Source organism: Nyctereutes procyonoides, unplaced genomic scaffold (genome assembly GCF_905146905.1).
Source record: "Nyctereutes procyonoides isolate TBG_1078 unplaced genomic scaffold, NYPRO_anot_genome, whole genome shotgun sequence".
Lineage (NCBI taxonomy): Eukaryota > Metazoa > Chordata > Mammalia > Carnivora > Canidae > Nyctereutes > Nyctereutes procyonoides.
Window position 1 is genome coordinate 16,880,539 of NW_026575130.1, and position 24,604 is coordinate 16,905,142.

General features: G+C 35.2%; 1 protein-coding gene across 1 annotated transcript in view; it reads right to left on the bottom strand.

Annotated features, from left to right (window-relative positions):
* MTTP (microsomal triglyceride transfer protein) overlaps positions 1-18,203 on the bottom strand; it is a 44,984-nt gene extending 26,781 nt beyond the window's left edge. Inside the window, exons 1-7 of the mRNA XM_055342341.1 lie at positions 18,068-18,203; positions 12,523-12,710; positions 11,067-11,210; positions 5,302-5,409; positions 3,974-4,090; positions 3,523-3,662; positions 1,388-1,538 (exon numbers count right to left, since the gene is read on the bottom strand). Of these exons, the coding sequence (XP_055198316.1) occupies positions 1,388-1,538; positions 3,523-3,662; positions 3,974-4,090; positions 5,302-5,409; positions 11,067-11,210; positions 12,523-12,710; positions 18,068-18,128 (909 nt within the window). The 5' untranslated portion in view covers positions 18,129-18,203. The remainder of the gene's footprint in view (positions 1-1,387; positions 1,539-3,522; positions 3,663-3,973; positions 4,091-5,301; positions 5,410-11,066; positions 11,211-12,522; positions 12,711-18,067) is intronic.
* Positions 18,204-24,604: the final 6,401 nt, after the last annotated feature.

The window sequence follows — 24,604 nt, forward strand, 5'->3', positions numbered from 1 at the left end:
CTTTTCCCCTAGTTGTAAATAATGTGTTTAATCCCATTAGTGACCTCCAGCTCTCTTATTCTGGAATAATCAGTATGCTACCAATATTTAAATTACTCCTTCTAATAAGCAATAGACATATATTTTCTCTTTTTTAAATCTATCTTGGTTATCTAAACTTAAGAGGATATTCCAAAGCAAAACTCCAGCTATCCTTAGATAAATATCTAGTGGGTCATTTCTGAGGACACCAGTGTGAATTCAGATTTTCTTTTCTTTAAAGGGTTGCAATGATGACAGTGTAGTGAAATTGGAAAAGCAATTCCTCAAAGACATCATCCTTCCTACAATAAAGAAGAAGTAATTATCAGAAATCTAAAATGGCTTATAATATTTAATAACCATGGGGAGAGAAATAAGTAGCTCACAGCATTATAAAAGATTACTGGTTTCATCAGCCACTTTCCTAAATAATTTCCACCTTCACAGCACACATTAGAAAAATTACACTAAATATAAACTGATATATGGAAGAAAAACAAATAAAAAATAAGATTTAAGAATAATAATTCTTCTTCCTTTTTGCTTTTCCCTTAGTTCAATTTTGATAAATTAGCAAGGAACTAATGTCTTATACTTTAAGCAAACTATATATTAGTACTTGATAATTCTACTTCTCTGAACACCAATCATATCCAAGGGAATGACATCTTCCGGTAGCTACCAACAGAGCATGAAGCCACGGGTTTGCTCTCCTGACAAGAGGTTAAGTATTAGGAAATGTTAAACAGAAAATTTCTATCTGTGGGCATCGTCACAGGTGACTTACGCGATAAATGAAATTTCTCTTTGTTGGATTGAAAATGTTAATGATGATCAATACTTTGCCTTGGAGATGTGCTATCTCATTTCTGGCCACAATTGTAGGGGAGTTTGGGGTGTGGTAAAGAAGTGTTTCCTAATTTAGTAGAGAGCTTGGTATCCTTTTTTTGTTCTCACAGCAATACTGAGCTCAGAGCTCAGTAAAATATTAACCTGAGAACTCACTGCTACTCAGCAGCAGAACTTTCAGGATTCAGATCCCTGTCCATGCTCTTGACACTATATGCTTTCCTCTAATTTCATTAAGCCCTCTATCCCCTCCTGCATACTATTCAGAAGCTGCCCTTAAGTCATAACATTTTAAATTTGGGATGAGTGGATGGTAATTATTTGTTAATCATTGTTGGATTACACATCATCTCGGGTGCATATTGTTAAGTGCTGGTGCCATTATAATTCAGTGGTGGTTGGTAGCTCTTTATAAACTTTTTTTGAAAGAATTGACTGAAGCTTCCTTTGGAGACAAAAGGAAAATAGAATTTTAAGCCATGATTATTCCCCTATCTGACCAGTTATTCACACTTACAGAAGGGCATCCTTTACACTCGCTCTGGAAGTTCTGTCCCATAATGGGAAGGGCTCTGTACTCTGAATTAACTGCTTTAATTATAGCTGCAACCTGCTTTCCAGGCATCAGTCTTGGGCCTGCTTCAGTGGTCTTCAGCTCTAATTTCTGCCTGTACAACCAAGGAAAAGAAATATCACATTAACAGCTTTCTTTTGAATGAACAAGCTACTGATTGTCATTCTTCTGGCAAACCAGATAGTAATTTATTCATGCTACGTAAGTCCGTGTCTTTCAAACTGCAAATCTCAGTAACAGAAACCTCAAGATAATTATGAAATCTTTCTGGAGCAACAAATTTACTCAAAGTTTTGAAAAATTGAGTCTGGATTTAACAGAATACAGGGAAGAAAACTTGCCCAGATGCTGAACAAGATATGTGATGTTACTTCTTCTGAATTTAGCCCTGCTTTCTGAAAATGATGTCATCAATACAACCACACATCACTTATTAACTAAGACAATTAAGAAATCTTATTTACTAAATATTGCTTCAATGATATTTTTCCCTGTTGTGCTCTTTCAGAATCTTGTCTCTTTTCCATCAAGAGGTAGAGTCTGCATCCCTATCCTTGATCCTGGGCAGGACTCTGTGACTTTCCCAACTAAGAGAGGGACAGTGGAAGTGACACTACATGACTTCTAAGGCCAAATCTTAAAAGGAAATTCAGCCTTCATCTGGAATGCCAGAAGTGTATGTCCCTTCAGAGCCTTGAGCTGCTATGTACAAAGTCTGGCTCCTAAAGCCGCCATTTTGAGAGGCCACATGTTGATAAAGAGGCTCATGTTTGTGAGCCTCAGTAGTTTGAGTTTTTCCAGCTCAGATAATAAATAGATGAGGAAATAACCTTTGAACCAGCTCTGGTCGGTGACTACAACTACAGAACAGACCCGACAAGGCATGCCTTGCTGAGCCAAGGCAAGATACAGAATTCTGAGAGAGAATAATAAAATGACTGCTGCTTTTTGCACCACTAAATTGGGAGTGGTTTGCTATAGGACAATGGAAACTGACAGACCTGGTAAGTAATTTAAAATATTTATTTTATATGAATATATATGAAAACAATATGGTGCAAAGTAAAATGAAAAATTCTATCCAGATGAGACTTCAAAAAATTTCAAGCATTTATGGCTTGAGGCACATCTCCAAAGACTTTGCATCCACTCTCCTCTGATATTAGAGCTACTTCAGAGAAAGTATTTGACAGAAATGGCATATGATAGAATATATTTAATGCTAGGACACTTCTATATTAAATTACAAAAACAACATATACTCTTAGATTTGAAAATTCTAGTTCTTAAGCCCATGAGGACTTCTTACTAGAGAAATTTTCTCACATTGAAACAACAGGCTTGAATATGGTTAAGTACTACAAATCAAAAATACAAAAATTCTGTCATATGACTTTACTATGGAACTTTTTATGTATTTCTTAACAACAATAACAACAAAAATTTCAAGGAGAGAACATACAAATGCCACCACTTTTTAACCTTAACATTGGAAACCTCTAACAGAGAAATTAGAAAATAAACTAGAACGAATCAGGTAGTTTGTCTTTTTTAAATGTAATATTTATTCAATAAATGACTGGTACAATCTTAAAAGAAATTCTATTAAAAAAAACAGCAAGTACTTAATATATGCCAGACAGTGGGATCCCTGGGTGGCTCAACGGTTGAGTGCCTTGCCTTCAGCCCAGGGCATGATCCCGGAGTCCCAGGATCAAGTCTCACATCGGGCTCCCTGCATGGAGCCTGCTTTTCCCTCTGCCTTTGTCTCTGCCTCTTTCTCTCTCTCTCTGTCTCTCATGAATAAATAAATAAAATCTTTAAAAAATGCCATAGAGTATTGTAGATGATGTTAAAAATAAAGGTGAACAAGATATAATCACAGTTTTCAAGAAGCTAATAGTCAAAATGAGGAAGCACTATATATCTATATCTATCTATATATATTATATATGATATATATGATATATATATATAACATACCTACGTTTAACATTTGTAACATATATATTTAGAAACCAAACATAACAATATAACAAAGAATAGGAAAGAAAATTTAAATTTCATCATTATCTTACTTTGATACTATATTGCCTGCAATGGTTGGTAGGAAATTCATCCGAAAAGCATGTATCTCTTCTGCAAACACAGCTATAACAAAGCTGTCTTCTATCTTATAGGTAGTAACAGCTGTGCCTTTTGAAGTGACACCCAAGACCTAAATAAATACATACATATAAATACATATTTGTAGTTGTAACAATCAGCTTTTTATCTTTAAATCAAGTCAAATAGCAAACTCTTTTTTAAATCTTCAAACGAACTTCCCCTTAATACCTTCCCTTCACTGCCCAAACTTACAATATACGAAAATAAACCTTTTCATTTGATATTGTGTGAAACAATAACCTAAACTAAAAATTATAAACGTTCCCAAATTATACTGTTACCTTATTGTTCTATTATTTTAAATTAACTCTACAAAATGTAATTATTTGGATGCCTTAAAGAGAATAATATCAACCATACCTGATTTGAGGTTGTAAATCCAGGCCTCTCTATTTTGCATGAATCCAAGGCCTTAATTTTGGTCACTTTGTCTTGATGAGCCTGGTATGTCACCTTACAATCCCCAGAGATATCTACCTAAAAAGAAAAGTAAAAATACAATGTTTGGGATTCTCACGTGGACCATTTAAATTCCAGTGGGAAGTGGCCTGAAAATTGAGTTTCCTGATATTGCCATGGGGGACTGACTTTTGACTCATTTTGCCCAGGCTGACGAGATAGAAAGTCAAGTAGAATTCAGTGTTTCCTGAAGCATATGGATTCTTTTCCATCCTCTTTTTTTTAGTCTTCCCACCATCCTCTTATTGCCCCAGTAATAATAAAGGATTTCCTACTTCTCTCTAACATCTAGTAAGAATTGGACAAATGGCCTGGTCATAATCAAAACCTCTGGTAAATGGGTAATTATGTGGGAAGACAATCTGACTTTTAATTCTGTATCTAGATGTGAATATGTGTGCGCATGAACATGCGTACACATGCTCTTTGACTAGCTGAATATAATTAGAAACCCTTAAGAACCTGTGGGATTAATTCAACTCATTATAAGTCACATTAACAATATGAGTGTGGACAAATGTATGCCAGTATGGACTGTTTAGCTTCTCTGAGCCTTCCCCCATGTCTCGGCCAGCACCACATCTAGCCTTTATTCTAGCAAACTACCAATATTCCCTTAGCTCAGCCCTGCCATTAGATTTTTCTCACCCACTCGTAGGTTGGCTGAATTCAGAAGAGGAAACTCAGACTCAATTCTGCCTTTGACTCAAAGTGTGACACTGGAGAAGCCACTTAACCTCTCTAGTCTAACCTCAGTTTCTTTGTCTGTAAGATGAAGGAGGCTGGTATAGACCACTGGTTCCCCAAACTGACAATGTATCCAAACTATCTGAGAAAATTGTTATAATACAGATGCTCAGGTCCTGATCTACTGACAGAATCTCTGCGGTGAATCTAGCGAATCCATATCATAAATAAGGTCCCCATAGGATAGTGATGCACAGTGATGCCACTGAGAGGCTCCCCAATGTTTTCTGTATCTTTGTCATTCATTCTAAAAGTATCCTTAGTATAATGGATTCTAATTTCTTTCACTCTGTATTTGAGTACAAATTGGGATAAATGGTAATTAGTTTCAAATGTAAATGAGACTTAACCACCCTACTCACCTTTTCTGAGCATTACCACAGTAGTAACTTTTTCACTCAATTTCTACAAATAGAAATCCATATGAGCAATTTTGGTAAGTATTGCAAATAATATTCTGGATCCTTAATCTTAGTAAGTACCTCATTGGTGGTTCCAGAGCTTAACTGCATCTGAAACAGACTAGCCAGGCCTCTCTTGAGATTTTCTATGGCCACTGGCTCATTTGGATATGAGTAGAACTCTTTGACCTAGTGGGGGAAAAAAAGACAAACATAAATGAAGCAAAAAGGCATTATGTATCAATAGCAGTATCTATCAGTCTGGGAGATAGAGACCTGTTACTTCAAAGCTAGGATTTCTTTTTTTGTGAAAAGAAACTATTTAAATTTCTAAGAAGCTAATCTCTGAGAATATGAAATTTTGGGAAATGGATAATTAAGTCTCTGAACATAATGGGCATAGCCTAGGGAAAGAAAGGGTAAACCGATTTAGACTGGGATTTCTGTGAAAGCAAGAAGCATTGCTGAAGGAAGAGAAATCAGGAATGTTTTCTTTGAAAATATCAGTATGTTCCCTTCCTGTCACTCTGTTTGAAACAAAAATGAACCAGTGTTTAAAATAACAAAGAAATCAGTTAGTTCTTGGAAGAGAATGGCAATTATCACACTTGACACTCATAAGCTAGCACAGTCTCTAAGGATTACGATGAGCACCAAGACAGGCCATTGTGCCCATGGACAAACTTCCACAGAGGTGACTTTTGCTGGCCTTCCAGAGGATTCATGTTGACCCTGAGTATAAGGAGATAGAGAAGGTTGGAGGATTTGAGGTTGAAATTGCTATCATTGCATGGCCTGTCACAGGCACTGCTCTGACTCCCTTCAGAAGGCAGGAAATGAGGTTGAAATGAAGAGGATGACTGTGATTTGTCTGTAATAGTCAATAGCTTAGCTTTGTTTTACCCTTGATATCTGTAGGCCCAGGGGTGATAACAATTTCTCATACCAATTTGATAATTTAGGTCATGTTTAAGAAACAAGAATAAAAATACAAAGATAATTTTCTGGAAGTTCTGCCACTCTTCACCCTGTATCAACTCCAAACACATCACATAATTTAGAAATAGAGAATGGATATAACTTCCTTGTAAAAATCCCCAAGGTCTCTGGTAATTATAGCTGAGCATTCCTACTGGAAATATCCCGAATGCCTTCCTATTCTCTCTAAAACCAACTATGATTTTTCAAGTAAAATAGAAAGTTCAGAAATTATGCAATGAATTCAGTTAATACCAAGCTCAACAATTCAACCTATATGAAAACCCTCTCACACCTTAGAAGAGAATATTTTGCCTGAATTAGCCAAACCGGTACCTTAAATCTCTATTTTTATTTTCTACATATACTCTGCCTAGTGACAAACTTACTAGGTACTTTATCCAGCAATCAATTTTAGTCATTATACTGAGCAAACCTATAAATGTTGGAATTGTGTTTGTCCAGGTTAAAAAGGAACTGGAATGGTGACCTCAGTGTCTGAAAATCCATGGTATCATATTCTCAAAGAAATCACTGGCAATTTCTCAGACCCAAGGCTGTTTCTGATGTTCTATTTTGTAAACTGGGTCTTCTTTCCCTCTCAGAATTACAGTGTAACTTCCTTTTCAAATTTCTGGGAGTGTATCTCCAGATATCAGGACTACTAAAGGTTCATAGGTGGATTGCTTAAAACCAGATACAGCCAGAAGGACTCTCTTACTGGCAATACGCATATGCCTATGGCCTGTGACTTTTGTGACCTGAGTTATAAGTACTTCAGGAGGCAAAAAAGGAGTTTTTAAGTGGTGAAAATACTTGTACAATCATCAGTATCCTCACTTTCCTTCCAGGCTATAAAATGATGCCTGGAATATTTATATAAAGTTTTACCTGAAATTTCAGGAAACCTAGTTCTTTGATTTAATTTTTGGACTATACAAAAGATTAAACACTCTTTTATCAGTGGCCCATGCCTATGGATCAAGTTTTCTCTTGACTGCTAGGTCTCTAAGAAAATGGTATTAGCAACTTTATTTCTTTAACAGATGGAACAATGTAAACTGGAAGACAAAAAGAGATTTTTTTTTCATTCTTCTATTAGTTTTTATTGGCTCCCTAAAACTAGAAAAGTGGACAAATATGTTTTCCTCACTTGTACGACTGCTATCTTTGGGGCCTAAATTCTGTTCTTTTAGTGTAGACCAATGAGATCCAAAGTGAAAACAGCTCTGGTATCCATATTAGCTAAATGTCAAAATGCTTAGAATTAAGCAGGCTTTCATAATTAAAAAAAAAAAAAGTCAGAACTTTGCAGTTCAATCCATGTGGCTGTCACAGCAATAATCTTAAATTCATTATTTCGTAATAGGAATCAAATAAGTTTTATTATATTCAGGCCATAAAACTGATTTACTTCATTCAGTTCTGAAATGAGCTCTGAATATCTGAAAGCACAGGACTCTTATCTGAATTCACAGTGCCCACAGCTTCCGGAAAGCAACAGTGACACCATCTAGTTATACAAACTAAGTCTTTAAACCAAGGAAACCAAAAACAGAGGAAGATGGGTGAGCTGAGGAGAAGGAGATACAGTGCCTCTTTTTATCAAATTTTGAGGGCCAATTTTAACTTGGAATCAGTCGGGATTCATTGTATTTTTTCCTTAGGAAAAAAAATGTTTCTATATATCCCCTTAATTAATATATTCTTTAAGAATAAGAGAAACAGCCAAAAGAAGCAAAAAGAATCCCAGCAAACAGACTAATCATTTTATTTAATCTACTTAGCTGGAGCTGTGTCTCTAAATATATCTTTGATATATATCTAACTGTATAGCTAGGGAATGGACACATTGGAAAGCAGACAAGTAAAGATGTATCTGAACAACCGAAGGATTTCAGGGTGTCACATTTCTTATGGAGGTTCAATGTGTATAAAGGAGCCATACTGCCAGATTCAGAGAACAAATCAATACCTAGAAACAACACAAAATAAAGGGCCAACTAAGCAGCCATGAGGTTATTTTCATCAATACTGACAGTGAAAAGCAAAAATGGAAATCTAGTAATTATCCAGTTAATTGGATTAGCATTTTAGGCCCAAAAAATAATCCATGCTGTAACTGGAGGCATCTTTTGCTTGTCAGTGTTAATCAACATAACCAGGTAACTGTCATGTTTCCAACTTCACTTATGATATGTAGACAAAACTAAAGCCATGCCCAAACACGTATGTGGGGAAGGTGAGTGGACATGGAAAAAAGATGATGTACAACAAATAATGCATCTGAGTGTTTTAATGAGTTCTCGTTTATAATGTAAATATAAGAGCTTAAAACGGGGGCTCCGGCAGGACAAAAAAATACATGCTGCTGAGCATCCTTGAAGTCACAGAAATTTCAGGAGGTAAAACTTAATTTGAGCCTGAGGTAGAACATATTTTTTAATAAAACTGCCAATCAGCAGCTCAGCCTTTCCTTTCATAATCCTCTCATAGTAGGCTGAAGTGATCCTTTAAATAATGATCTTTCTGACAGTGATGTGGCTGAAAATTCCACATGGCTTCTTAGTCTCCAGGGTCATATTTTTTTTTCCAATGAGTACTTTATCATATCATTGATAGATACCACAGTGCACTTTAACCTGAGGCTATCGTAAATCATTGCAATCACAGCTCATGTAGAATTGGCATGTTGGAGTCACTGAAATAATGATGTGGCAGCTTCATCCCAGCCTTTGAACAGTGAGGGCACTGAGTCCTTTTGTGTGTGTGTAACAAAAGACTTTGTACTCAACTGCTACCCAAGAGGCTATAAAATGGTAGGTTGTTATTAAGATTATAAATGAAACTAATATTTTATGGGCTCAGGTGTCTTTCCACACTAGAAGGCAAGAAAGGAAAAAAATGGTATTTCATGTTTGTTGTGTCATATGAAAATCAGGTGAGTTAATAGATACATTGGAGGATAAAACAGGTCAACCAAAGAGGTGGTGCTTCCCAAATCCTTATAGCTGAAGACAATATAATGTGGAGGTTTCCAGTCTAGCCCCTGAAATTAGACCTTCTGTTTCAATCCCATCTGCACTACTTGCCAGTTGTGTGACCCTAGGCAAATTTCTTTACTGCTCTTAACTTTGGTTTCCTCATCTATTACAAGAGGATAATAAAGCAGCACCTGCTTCCCAGAGGTGTTCATGAGGATAAAAAAGATAATTCATGCAATGTCTTTGGTCTCCGGTGCACAGTAAGTGCTCAGTACAATTCAGCAATAACCAAAGTCTTTCTCAAAGTTTAACTCATTTTAGCCCCATATACCCTTATAGATTCATTCCTTTAGTTTACATTCATTGAGTCCCTACTATGAACAGGCACTGAATATACAGTTAAAGACACAATTGCTGCCCAATTGCTGCAGTCAGCACTGCAGACAGATAAAGAGAGGATTTCAACATGCTGCGATAAACACTTGAATAGAAATAAGTCTAGGAAAGTATGGAGTTTGGGAGAATATTGGGAAAGTCTCCTGGAACACTAAGTTGATGCAAGGCACGGTTCTGGGTGCTTTGGGGAGGAAGAGAGTAGAAGGTCATGAAGGAGAGAGGGGGGAGCTGGAATATACATAGGAATGGGAATTTTCTCTACTGAAACTCATAATCTAGCAATGAACACAATGACCAAAAGAACAGTGATAGGGCCACAAGCGAGCTACAAGGTGTTAAGAGGGTTCTAAAGAGGGGTGGTTATTTCCAGCTGGTTAGAAGGACATAAACTTTATAAAAGAAAAGGCCTGTGAGCAAACTGTTAGGCATGGTAAGTATTTTGACAAGGAGAAAAGAAGCAGCCTTGAGATGGGGAATCATATTTGGTTGTAGAAGTAACAACGCAAGAATCCCTTTTCGGTGCCTTATATAAAAATGTACATCATGATTAGCAATATATCACATGTCTGAAATTTATAATTTAATGTATTTGTTTTCACCTTTATTTGAATCTAGAAAATGTGAATCTAGAGACATTTTAGAGACATGTAGCACTTTAGCTCTGAAGATCCTTTACTGTTTTTCTCCTTTGGTACCTAAAATTGAGCTTTTATCTTTACAGATACATTTTTATGTATATCAATATAATATCTATACTTTTCAAAAGCCCACATATGTAATGCCTAGTAATTCACTGATCACAATTTTGTCTCAATTTCAAACATTTAATGACCAGTTTAATAGACTACAATCAAATCATAAGTTATGCACATTCTACAGAATTCTCTGAGCAAACTTTCAAATGGATTTTATAGTGTTCATTAAGTACTTTAATATATAAAATGCTTTTCAAAGTCATAGTTTTAAAATAAGCTCTAAGTGCTTCTTTGAAAAATCAACTCTACCTTAGGAATGCCATGCCCTTTAAAATGCTATGCCCTTTCAATTTTGTATATTAGCCAGATACTGATATTCTCATGAGCTAATATCACTAATTCAAGTTAGATCATTTCAATCTCATAATTTGTCTACTTTCCTAAATGATGTACACAATCACCTGTGATGACCTAGTGTTTTAATACCTTCCTAATCCTTCCTAATTTAATAAGGAATATACCTTTTAATAATGCATCTCAATAAACAAATACTTGATTCCACTATAAAAATTTTCATAAAAATAGGAAACAAGTGGCTAAAAACATAAGTGAATTCAACGCCTTTATTTACTTCTGAAGCATTTAATTTGCAGTCTCTGCTTATTTGTTCTTGAAAAATTTCCATTTACTATGAAAGTAATGATATTATGATTACCTCAAAATAATAACTACTGAAAGGAAGAAAAATTTACAGTAGAAGAAAAAAGATGGAACACCCCAAAATCACTTTTACCTTTCCATGGATTAGATGAAGGAGTACAGGTCTTTGTAAAGCTTCCAAATTTTTCTTTCTTATGATTTTGGGTGGGTTTTTTCCTTTGAAAATGCTCTTCTCTCCTCTCTGCTCATTCACATTTTCAACATTTACATCTTTCATCTGGAATCATGGAAATAAACCTGTTAGAAAAATTTGCTATGTCTATTTCCATCACAGTCTCTTAGAAAATAAAATGGGGTAAAGCAATAAACAGCATTGGCCATAATGTATTGTTGTTTTTCAATTCATGATTTATAGGACTTAGCCATTAACTTTAAAAGAATGGAGAAGGCATCCAAAAATTAGGTTTTTGAGTTAGGTAAAAATACTGAATCTTAAAGAAATCTGTGAATTCAGGTTTACAATAATTATAACTGGAAAGTGACTCTTTTTTTTTTGTTGTTGTTACTATCACTCTCAATCATGTTGACTGTTGCTGTCTTCCGAGTCTCTTCACTTTCTTTACCATTTTTTGAAAGGGATTATAACCCATTATACTTCACTTATATATGCAAAATTAAAGATAAACAGTCTGATTATTGAACAAGGAAGTGCATAATGCTTTCTGCAAAGTACTTTACCATTCTATTGAGAAATGGCTTACCGAAGTGGATGATGAAGTTTTGATCCAACTTGGAAGTCACAACAGCTATTAGAGTCATCCAAAGAAGCAAAGATCACTTGATATATGTATTACAATGACACCTCATTAGGAAGTTTATCAACAACTACTTATCAGTTACAAAGGAACAAATCTTGGTCCTGTGTACCTGTTTCACACTAACATGTGGAAGAATAACTGACTTTACTAGAGAAATCTATTGCCTTTAGACCCTTGAAAACAAATATGGAATCATTTATATATTAAAACTGAAAGTTCAAGGCCTCAGTGGCCATCTAATTTAAACTCCTTTCTCAACACATAAATCTAAACTATCATAACTGACCAAACACTGCCATGCCAGACAGCACCTGGTTCTTACCTCAGGAAGAATATAGAATAGGTTCACTTCCTCATTGGTAATTCTATCTGTTATATGAAAGAACTCAGCAAAATTGAGAGCTCCCAATTTATCTCTTCTTTCAGTTAGAGTGATCTTAATTGTGTTTCACATGATATGGATTCTAGACTTCTTCTCACTCCTAGAACATCTCAAATGGATTCTAATTTAATGCAAATATTAATGTGAAATATAGAACTGGATATCATGCTATAGTTACTCACCAACATATGCCTTCTTTTGCTTATTCAACAACTTGGAAAGACCAGATCACTTTTGATTAGCAAGAACTTCTAAACTGTAGATCTATTTATTTCAGTGATAGATAAAAAACTAAATGGATATATAACCAAGAGCACAAAACAAGTGCTGTCCAATGATACACTTCACAAAGACATGTAATCTTTGCATCTCTGAAAGAAAATACCTACAGTGATTTGGATCAGTTGGTCATCATCTCCATCAGGATTCCTCCACAGTAAGACGACGTCCACATTAGATGAAATTCGGTAGCCTACACTGTCTTGTTGTTTTCCTTTGCCCCGATCAAGAAAAACTTCAGTGGAATATGTGAGTTTGTACAGCCGGTCATTATTTAATGAGAGACCAGTTGTGTGACCTGCATAAAGATCGTGACACAGTCAAGGCTCAGTTGTAAGGTACCTGTCAGGCAAGGGACTGTACTTTCTTGCTATCAATGCATTCCTCACTTAGCAAAGCAGTGCCTAGTAGGAGCTTGGTAATATTTGCTAAATGAAAGATGGTTCTATTCTCCAACTGCTAAAATATAGACTTGAACAACAACAAAAAGAACAACTAATAAACAAATAAGTTTCCATTTTAGAAAACTTTAGTTTGTATTCCTAATTGATAATTAGATAACCTAAATATTGCCCTGGCTGATATTTCCCTTTTTTAAGGAGATATCGTATTGCTTTTAATTATATGGATATGATTTCTCTTCTCCCCCTAGCTTTATTGAGGTATATTGGATATGATTCCAAGTAAAGATTTAGCCAGGAATCGCTTTACAAAATTAATTAAAAAACATTTGTAATTAACATATCATTTCAGTGCAACAGATCAATGTTGAGGTAATTTTAAGGGTTAGAAGGCAGTTCCTTATTGGGTATTTAAAGACTATCCCCTGAAATGTAATTTGCTCTACTAATTATAATAAATATATTACAGTTTATTTAACTATAGTAAACTTTTAGTACAAAGGTACATTTCAAGGCTACACTATGTAAATTTAAATTAGCTGCTCCTGAATAAAGTAATGTTTTACTACATAAAATCTTAGTACAGGTTTTAATATGGCAGAGGCAGTTAAATGTCAAATAGTATAGTGAGCCAAAATAATTGATATATGGAGCAGTTCACACATTCTCTAATTCAGCTTAACTTAACCCAAAGAAATGTGAAGGAGTAGGATCAAATATTTTGAATCTGATGGGGTAGATACCATTATTAGTCTCCTTTTATAGATAAGAAAAATGGAAAGGTAGAGTTTATGCATTTTGCCCAAGGTTACCCAGTCAGTTAGTGATAGAGTCAGGTTTTGAACCCAGGCTGTTTGGCTCTAGAGACAATGCTCTTCCTTTACTACACACATCTAAACCTTTAGGTTGAACTCTTTCATTCCTAGGGAGTGAGTTAGGAATTTGCTCATATATTCAACAAGGATGTATTTAACACCTACTGGGTGGTAGGCACTTTCCTAGGTTCTGGAGTTATACCAGTTAATAAGCAGACAAAATGTCTGCCTTTGTGGAGTTTACATTGAATGAGGAGGAGATGGGCAATAAAAAAGATTATGAGGAAATTATAAAGTGTTACAAATGCTAATGAAGGGAAATGAAACAGGAAAGAGAATGGGAATGCTGAGGAAAAGACCATCCTGAGAAGGTAATATTCTGGGCAAAGGCTTTTAGGCTAGCCAAGGGATATCTGTGGAAGGAAGAGCCTCCTCCCCACTATCCCCACACTTTTACCTACCACCCCTTTCCCACCTCCCTCACACACACATAGAGGTAATAGCAAGTTTAAAGGCCCTGAGAAGAGCTCAGTGCAGGTGTAATGGAGGAGTAGCAGGAAGGCCAAAGAGACTGGGATTAAGTGAAAGACACTACAAGAGATGAGGTCAAATAGATGCCTATGGGTGACAGGGAGATTTGCAGGGACATGAGTTAGAGTTGGACTCTGAGTGAGATGGAAAGCCTCTGGAAAGTTTTGGGTGGTGAAATTGTGTTCTGACAAACCTTCAAAGAAAGGAGATAAGGAGATAAGAAATAGGAATCTAAAAAGGCCAGGAGAAGGAAGCATGGGAGGCAGGTATCTAAGAGTATACATACAAAATCAGACTGTGTCCAAGCATCAAATCACTCAGAACCACAGATATAAGATACAGAAGACCAAAAAAGTCAGGAAAAACCTTGAAGGAGACAAAGTCTATGACTAACTCTTGCCTCCTCTACCTCCAACTCTTCTACATTTTAACTGGTGATACTGCTACAAGTTCAAATGTTAGCTTTCTGGCCAGGAAAGACATTTTGACCAGAGAGGCCTTCTTTTTATGATGCCTATCAAATTCCACAGAGGGCATAAAGGAAATATATGTCTTATCTAATCCTCACAGCAGTTCTGAAAAGTAAGCATTATATCACAAGCTGAGAAAAGCTGACTCTGCTTTCAATCCAACATAGCAGATAAAATGCAGAATCTGATGTTTAAATTACTGAGATCCAAGTTTTGTGGACTACACAAAGATGTCTGTTTGTTAAAATAACTACAAAAAGTTTGTAAGAAGATAGCCCCTCTTAAATCCCAAAGATTTCCAAAGTATCATGTTGATCTTTTTTCCCTTTTACTTTACCAGTCCAATTAATGTGAAAACAGACAATATATTATAGATCAGTTCTTGACTCTGATTTGTAAGTGATCAAAAAAAAATAGGCCTCATTTTAGATCCTTTTCCTAGTTTGTTTTTATTTTGTTTTATTTATTTATTTATTTATTTATTTATCTATTTATTTATTTATTTATTTATTTATTTTTAGAGAGAGAGAATGTGTGTGGGTTAGGGCAGAGGGAGAGACAGAATCTTAAGCAGGCTCCACATTCCGCGCAGAGCCCAACATGGAGCTCGATCTCATGACCCTGAGATCATGACCTGAGCTAAAACAAAGAGATGCTTAACTGACTGAGCCACAGTGATGTCCCTTTCCTTTCTCTTTTAACTGTAGATAAAGCCTAAAAGGATTAAAATAAGTGAACTGTGCTGTAATATTGTCCCTGTTATCCTTTCCTCTTTAATAAGTATTTTTCTGTTTATGTTATTCAGAGATCTGGCAATACTGGACAACAGGAGCTTATTTTATTTATTCTGTTCATTTATTTCTTTCTTAGGATGTTGCTCTACAGAGTATGCAAAATGGCACTTTTGTAACTGAGATTAGATAAAACCTCTTCAACGTGCCCCTTCAAATCCATTTTAAAATTTAAATGACTTAAAAGCAACAAAACTCTCAGTTTTAGTCTGTTAAGAAATATCTTAAAATATGCATTTATCAAAACTAGGTAAATTCAAGGTGAGATATAAGACACATGCAATAGTGATAAGGATAGGTAATGGGATTTAGGATTCCAACAGAAAACTATAAGGCAAAAAGTAAGAGTAGGATGAAGGATAAGGGGGAAAAGATTGGAAGATGATTAATGAGAATGAACTGAAAAGTGAAGGTCAGGCTAGGGACTGAGAGAAAGACAGTAAGTGAAGGGACAGTTCCGGTTTAGAGGTAAGAAGATTGAATAGAAAGCTCATGCCTGGGTTAGCAAAAATAAAAGTACTATAAAGGAAACATGAAGAAAGCACTGAAAATAGATCCACCATGGCAAAATATGATTGAAAAAAAAAGTAAGGAAACCTTGAGTCTTGAGGACATTCATGAACTCAGCCTATTCTCTTCTAAAGGAACCCTAGTCCCTACTAATCCCACTCCTCCTTCTTTTCAGTACAACCTGCACTCAACATCCACCCAGACCTGGGGATTTGCTAAACAGTTGCATTTATTATTAAGTTTGAGATGGAACAATTAAAAAGTAAAAATAAATAATTTTTTTAAAGTTTGAGATAGATTGTGAGGTGATACATGAAATCCCAAAACTTACAATGGCCTGATTTAAAAATGGACGATTACAAGTAGTTTGTTTCTTAAGTGTCAATCATTACAAAGGGTAAGGAATCTATAATGAAGTCATGGTAACATAATACAAAAAGTTAAAAAAAAAAGTTATTACATCCAGGTAGAGAGAGCTGTCAAGTCCTGTACTTTTTATTTATAATATTTGACATAAGTAGCTTGTAGCATGAAGCCAACGGTGCTTAAACTTTGGGGCCTTCACTTGGCCAAGCTCCTTCCAAGATCTTGGAAGAGAACTCTTGCCGTATCTTTTTTTGCAGTAACATTTGCAAAAGTAAGATGTTTTTGCAATCTTTTCTCGAAGATGGCCCCTAAATTGCATAAGCTTCAGGTTATAAAACTCCGGAGTTACCATTGAGCTTGTACACAACAAACTAGCTATCTGTCATCTTCTAAGCTGTATTTCCTGTATGTCATTGTCATGTATGTGCCTGGATGTGTGTGTGTGTGTCTTAGAGTCTCTATATGTGCATGTGTTGGAAAACATCAAGTTATCCAATTTTCTCCTTTATAGAGTGGGAAAAGATAGAGGTGTACAATAACTACTATAGTTCAATTATTTTTCTCAAAATAATAAGGGTATAAGATTTGCTATTATGGAATATAAATCTTTCATATTTCAAATGCTCAAAAATTTACTTAGCAGATAATACCAAATAAGGACTATATTTTTAAATAATAAACACTTTAGAAATTGATGAAAAATACTGTCTTTAGTTCCAGAGCCTAAAGTATGATTTGCTTAGCTGAAATAATTTAAATTTAGCCCTGCCTTTATTTCTTCAATAACAAAGATTGTCTCTCAAGAGAAATCTTGAGACAAATTTCACTTTATGATCAAGAACTAGTTATCCCAAAAGTGTTTTAGAAGTTTGCAAGTGAATTGTTTTATGTCACTTAGAGTACACAGTTATTAAAACTGGATCCTATCATGCTAAATTATGTGTTAGATTAACTGGTTTTTACAGTGTGTCCTCTTAAGAGACTCTAAAAGTGATTAGTTTACATCAGGGGCCACACTTAGAAATCCAAGGAGTTTGTTTATGTTCTAGCTGATTTAAAACAAGATTCCATATTAATACATTTCCTTCAGCTTGCACTAACCATCCCTTATAAAATATGTTTGTTCTAAAAGGTATCAATTCATATGTGTTTTTTAAAACCAACTTTATTTTAAAGTAGAAACACTATTAATCCAAAGATAATGAGTCTTATTTCTTAAATCTACACCATGTAGCTTTATTTTCTTTAATTCACTAAGTATGATAATTCTCACTTTTGAGAGGTAATGTAATTAAATGCATGCTTTATCATTTCATTCATAATTCTTTGGCAAATCAAACGCCTTTTTCATTGGGTCTAATTCTTCTTGATGTCACATTGCTAAGCAACTACAAGGAAATTTAAAACTGGATTTTCAAAATCCTCTTTTACAATTCAAATGAAGGAGCTGCATTCACTGAGTGACCAACCACAGCAGGTAACAATAGTTGGCATTTCTTTTCTCCCTTTTAAAAATAGACCATGAATGAGAAATTGAAGCAAGGAGCACATTAGTCTATGGAACTGAAACTAAAAGGAACCTCTGTTTTCTTAATGTATGTAGGAATTTGCATTTGGTTTTCATTCCAACCCAGGCATGCCTTCACGAGTATTCCAAAGTTATGTAGTTTTGAAGAGGGTTTAGTTAGGAACTCTTTTACTATTTCTCTCTCTCTCTTTCATGCACACACTGATTAATATTAAAGTTTAGCAAAAGGCAACACAAACTTACCTTTAACAGATGCTGAATATGAAGAAATGAAGCAGAGAAAAAGCACAGCGAGGAGAATCATATTGACTAGCTACCCTCTAATGCATCCAGTTCCCAGCCAGGAGTCACTGAGAAGTGGACTCTTCTGATGGCAGCCAGGAAGTGACCCTCCTCAGAACCTGCAACAAGCATGTTTATCTTTGGGGAAAGGTCAGATTCCAAACTCCAAAATGAGGACCTAAGTTCACCAAAGAACTCACTATTAATGATTAAACTTAGGTGGGCTGTAGGTCTTGGTGTCTCATTCCATTTAATTTTTTTTAACTCAAGAAGGAAAATCAAGAAAAATTTCACTTTTGAGATCTAAACCAGTCTGCCTTCCTACAAATTCAGAAGTGCTGAAGGACATTTGAGAAAAACTGGTGGCAATACTTATCTATTCAGTACACAGTATCATTGTCCTATATTAGGTGCTTATCTGTATATTTTGCCACTTTATGTGGGAGGGTGGTGAGGATTCTCAACTAAGCTAAATCTTAATTGAATTTTATTATGTCTTTTTGGCCAACTTGGAATTTTTTTTTAATACTGTGTGGATGCTATTATTTAAGAATCACTCTGAATTTTAGGATTTATTTTTAAATTTTTAGATTGTACTACCACCAACTACTTCAAAATAATGTTATAGCAGATAGTGGTTTCCACTTCGAAAATTAGATGGTTCTCTTTATGTGTGAAACTAATAGGGTTGTAGCAAATCAGCATTATCTATCATTAATATGCTAGCAGGCCAATTGAGGATATTATAGTAGACCTCTAGCTCTTTCTATGAGAGGAAACACTTGTCTGAGTCCTCAGGCTGGCTGGTTGGAGTCCCCTATGCTTTCTGAATCCCATTTCTAGGAAAAGATTCAGAGGTAGAATTATAGCCCTTAGCACTTTTGCTATAGAAAATTAATCAGGAAATTCTCTAGAATTAAAGTGAATATACTAGTATGGCTAAGACTATGCTAACCGAAACAACACTTGTCCTTGAAAACTCCTGCAAGGGAAACCTGCACTGAACAAAACCTACTAAAATGAGATGGTTTGGGGAGAAGGTGGGGATGTTTTGGCAGGGAATAAAGTACTGGTAAAGGGCTATTTGAATGAACTTGAAAATACAACCATGTTCAAGTATAAAACGAGTTCTTAAATCTTCCTTCCTCTTTCTCAAAACCTTTTCTAGAATCCTAACCTTAAGCTTATATCTTTTAGACAACCCAAGTAAAAGAAAGCCAATAGGGTCACGAAGTGAAGTATAAAATTTTAAAGTCTATAGAGTTAAGCCTATTACCTCTTGAAATATATTTTTGTATAAAGAACTGAAAGATGAAAATTGTTTGTCTTTATCATCTACTGAGATTAGAACTTTATTTGCTATCCTAAGTTTCATATACAATCATGGTTGAAGTACCTATACAAAAATAAAATGTCTGGCTGTGAGTACTACTGTAAAAGTATAAATAATACGCTTTTCTGGGCTAAACAGAAAAGGCCATTCTTAAAAAAATGTTTGTTGAGGAAATGTAAGTTTTTATGAATAACAGGAATTACAAATACAAGGTAATGTGAAAGTGCCTTGCTGCTTTACATTTGAATGGATTTCTACGTGTTCCATGATATCTGCATTACACACATTGTGATATGAAGCCATTAGAGGCACCTAAACTTTACGTGCTTATTTATTTAAATTAAAGACTGGTTTGAGTCATATGTGATTCTGTGAAAACTGTCCTTTGTATTTCCATTTGAGGCTCACAGTCACATAGACCTTTAATGTTTGTGGTTAGATTATGCGATTCATGATACGTGTCTCTTTGGGTAAAGTACCATTTGTTGTCAAGTGTCTACCAGAGTCCAACCAATAAAAACCACATCAGTATTGCCTAATAAAATAAGCTCTTTCATTGAGCATTTGCTTTGGACTGAAAGCTTCTGTGAATCACAGTATTAAACAGTCATTTCAGCATGGGATGTTCAAAGAAGCCTGTTTCTGTTAGTAATAAATAACATCATCCTTTTATATTTTGCTTATAGCTTTTACTTCATACAAAGATATTTGAAAGACTTAAGATTGTTTCACCAGAAATGAAATAAGAATGCCAAATTCTTTCCATATTCAGTGAATTCTGGTTACCATAGAAGAGACATTCTCTGTTGCTCAGCTGATCAAGTAGAGCAAATGTGGTATAACATATTTGGAAGATATCTCCCCAAATTCATAACCTATTTCACATGGCATGTGAAACAGAACAGAAGCACAGCACAGTATAAAAATAACAAGAGCTATCATCTATGAAGTGATTACTATAATACACTATGCTAATAAGCACTTTAGATTTTTATAATATATTCTAATAATTTACATATTAGAAAAATGAGGCTTGGATTAATTTAGTAAAAATGACTACGAAATATAGAAAAGCAAACCTTAAAATCTAATCACTCTTCTCCTTTACTTAAAAAATATTAGAGATAGTGGAAAAATTGATTTATTAACAATGACAGAAGAATATTAACTGGGACTGTCACTAACTTTAATAAGTCTTTCACAATTTGTACAGAAGCTAACAGAGCACTTACTGTTGTGTTTAGATGTTCATACAGGCTGAACATACAGGGGGGAAAATTGATCCGTGCTAACCAGGTCAAAATCAAATAATAGATTTTAAAACAATTCTATTGAAATGAAATTCTATTGGTAGTACATGACACTGTGGAGTATCTGCTATACAATTGTTTGGCAGTGATAAATAAGAGACTATGACATAAAGATGAGTGACTAATTCCAAAGTGCAGGTGTGTTTCTGTTAAGTATCAGAGGTTATTAGAAGTTAACTCATTTTCCAAGATTGGAAGACAAATGAACTTCACCCATGAGGAGCTGGAAGGAAATGCATTAATTACCTTACCAGATATCGATATAGTAAGTCAGGCTATATGATAGAGAAAAAAAAAGTCTTTATATCGTTAGAACACTTTACTGTGTTCTTAGGGGGGGAAATGACATTAATAGGGGAAAAAATTAGAAAGGCACTTCAAGTTACCCTTAAGTGGTCATAATAAAGTCTAATAGCATTTTCAATTGAATGAAGGAGTTGGAATTTTCAAGAGGTCTTGCAAAAATCATTCTGTTAGGTTGAGAATATTCTTATGATGTAATGATCTCTTTTACACCAAGGCAAAATTACAGGAGAATATATAAACTATTTTAGAAAGTATACTTTAAGAATTCTCTTTGAAAAAATAAAAATCTAAGTGCCTAACACTAAATGCCTTTCCTTAACAAGAATAAACTTGAGACTTAGGTTTGAAACATTTGAAATCTAAGGCTCTCCAAAAAGGATAGTAGTTTTTCCAAAATGAAGTTAATAAACAAACTGTATCTTCACCCCCATTTTCACAGACACATATTTGACAACAACAACAAAAAACCCTTATGGTTCAATAATAACCCAACAGCTCCCTAAGAGGAGTCCAAGTTTACATTATCTTTGACCACAAAATAACTGATTTTTCAGCATTTAAAGGAGAGAAATGATGACTGTCTTTCAGTAAGCTACTGTAAAGAAAATAAAATTTAGATTTAGATCAGATTGATTTTAATTACTAAGGTAGCCTAGAGATTTCCTATATAGCCTGCATCTAGTTATTCCTCTTAGTATCTTACATTATTTGTAAGATTTATCTTTGGTTTTTTAAATTAACAAACCAATACTGGTACATTATTATTAACTAAGATACAAGCATATGTTATTTTTTTGCACTTTATTGTGCTTTGCAGATCAAATTGTGCCATTTTTCCAACAACATTTGCCCATTTTATGACTGTCACATTTTGGTAATTCTTACAATATTTCAAAATTTTTTCTCATTATTATATTTGTTATATTGATCTGTGATCAGTGACCTTTGATGTTACTGTTGTAATTGTTTTAGGGCACCACAAACCACATCCATATAAGATGGAGAATTTAATAAATAAATGTGTGTGTTCTGAATGCTCCACTAGCCAGCTGTTCCCCCATCTCTCTCCATCGCCATAGGTCTCCTATCCCCTGAGACACAATATTGAAATTAGGCTAACTGATAACCCTACAATGGCATCTATATGTTTAAGTGGAAGGAATAATCACATGTCTCTTACTTTAAATAAAAAGCTAGAAATGATTAAATTTAGTGAGAAAGGCATATCAAAAGCCATGATAGGCCAAAAGCTAGGCCTTTGGTACTAAACAATTAGCCAACTTGTGAATGCAAAGTTCTTAAAGGAAATGTTAGTCCACTGAACACATGAATGGTAAGATGAAACAGCCTTCTTGCATATATGAAGAAAGTTTGAGTGGTCTGGAAAGAAGATCAAACCAGCCACAACGTTCCCTCAAGCTAAAGCTTAATCCCTGGCAATGCCCTAACTCTCAATTCTCTGAAGGGTGAGAGGGGTGAGGAAGCTGTAGAATTTGAGGCTAACAGAAAAGTTTGAAGCTATCAGGGGTTGGTTCATGAGGTTTAAAGAAAGGAGTCATCTCCATAACATAAAAGTGCAAGGTGAAGCAGCAAGTGCTGATGTAGAAGATGCAGCAAGTTATCCCAAAGATCTAGCTAAGATTCATGAAGGTGGCTACACTAAATAATAGATTTTCGATATAGAAGAAACAGAAAAAGATGCCACCTAGGACTTTTATAGCTAGAGAGAAGTCAATGCCTGGCTTCAAATCATCAAAGCCAAGCCGACTTGTGACTTTAGGTTGAAACCAAAGCTCATTTGCCATTCAGAAAATTCTAGGGCCCTAAGAATCACACTAAATCTACTCTGCCTGTGTCCTATCAATGAAACAATAAAGCCTGGATGATAACACATCTATTTATAAACAGTTTACTAATATTTTAAGCCTACTGCTGAGACCTACTGCTCAGAAAAGACTTCCTTTCAAAATATTATTGCTTACTGACAGTGCACCTGATCACCCAAGAGCTTTCATGGGTGTGTGCAATGAGATTCATGTTGTTTTCATGCCCATTAACACAATATCCATTCTGCAGCCTATGGATCAAGGAGTAATTTTGACTTTAAAGTCTAATTATTTAAGAAATACATTTCATAAGGCTATAGCTGCCATAGATAATCACCTCCTATGATAAATCTGAGGAAAGTCAATTAAAAACCTTCTGGAAAAAAAAAACCTTCTGGAAAGAATTCACCAATCTAGATGCCAACAAGAACATTTGTGATTCATGGGAAAAGATGAATACATCAACTTTAACAGGAGTTCAGGAGAAGTCAATTCCAACCCTTACGAAGTACTCTAAGGGGCTTAAGACTTCAGTGGAGGAAGTAACTAGAGATATGATGGAAATAGAAAGAGAACTAGAATTAGAAGAGGAGCCTAAAGATGAGACTGGATTGTTGCAATCTCATGAAAAAACTTTAACAGGTGAAAAGCTGCATCCTGTGGATGACCAAAGAAAGTGGTTTCTTGAGATGGAATCTAATACTGGTGAAGATGCTGTGAAGATTGTTGAAATGACAACAAAGGATTTATAATATTACATAAACTTAGCTGGTGAAGCAGCAACAGCAGGGTTTGAGAGGATCGAGTCCAATTTTGAAAGAAGTACTACCTAAGGTAAAAATGCTATCAAACAGCACTTTTGCGTATGAGGTGTAAAGTAACAATCCATTTGTTTGGATTTTCCTTTTCCTGATTAGTGATGTTGAGCATCTTCTCATGTGTCTGCTGGCCATCTGAATGTTTTCTTGGGAAAAAATGTCTACCCAAGTCCTCTGCCCATTTATTAAAAGATTTTACTTATTTATTCATGAGAGACGCACAGAGAGGCAGAGACATAGGCAGAAGGAGAAGCAGGTTCCCCTCAAGAAGTCCAATGTGGGACTCCATTTCAGGACTCCGGAATAACACCCTGAGCTGAAGGCAGATGCTCAACCACTGAGCCACCCAGGTATACATCTCTGCTCATTTTTTAATCAGGTTGTTTTTTTAAAATATGAATTTGTCTATGTACTTCACATATTTTGGATATTTACCCCTTATTGGATATATGACTTGCAAATACCTTCTCCCATTCAGTAGGTTGCCTTTTTATTTTGTTGATGGTTTCCTTCACTGTGCAAAAGATTTTTAGTTCACTATAATCCCATTTGGGATTTATTTTTTTAATTAATTAATTAATTAATTAATTAATTTATAATAGTCACAGAGAGAGAGAGAGAGAGAGAGAGAGAGGCAGAGACACAAGCAGAGGGAGAAGCAGGCTCCATGCACCGGGAGCCCCATGTGGGATTCGATCCCGGATCTCCAGGATCGCGCCCTGGGCCAAAGGCAGGCGCTAAACCACTGCGCCAACCAGGGATCCCCTTGGGATTTATTTTTTTAATTATGTTTTTTTCTTTTGTTGCCCTTGGACCAGGAGACTGATTCCAAAAAAACATTGCTAAGACTGATGTACAAAAGCTTACTGCCTATGTATTCTTTTAGTTTTATGGTTCCGGGGCTT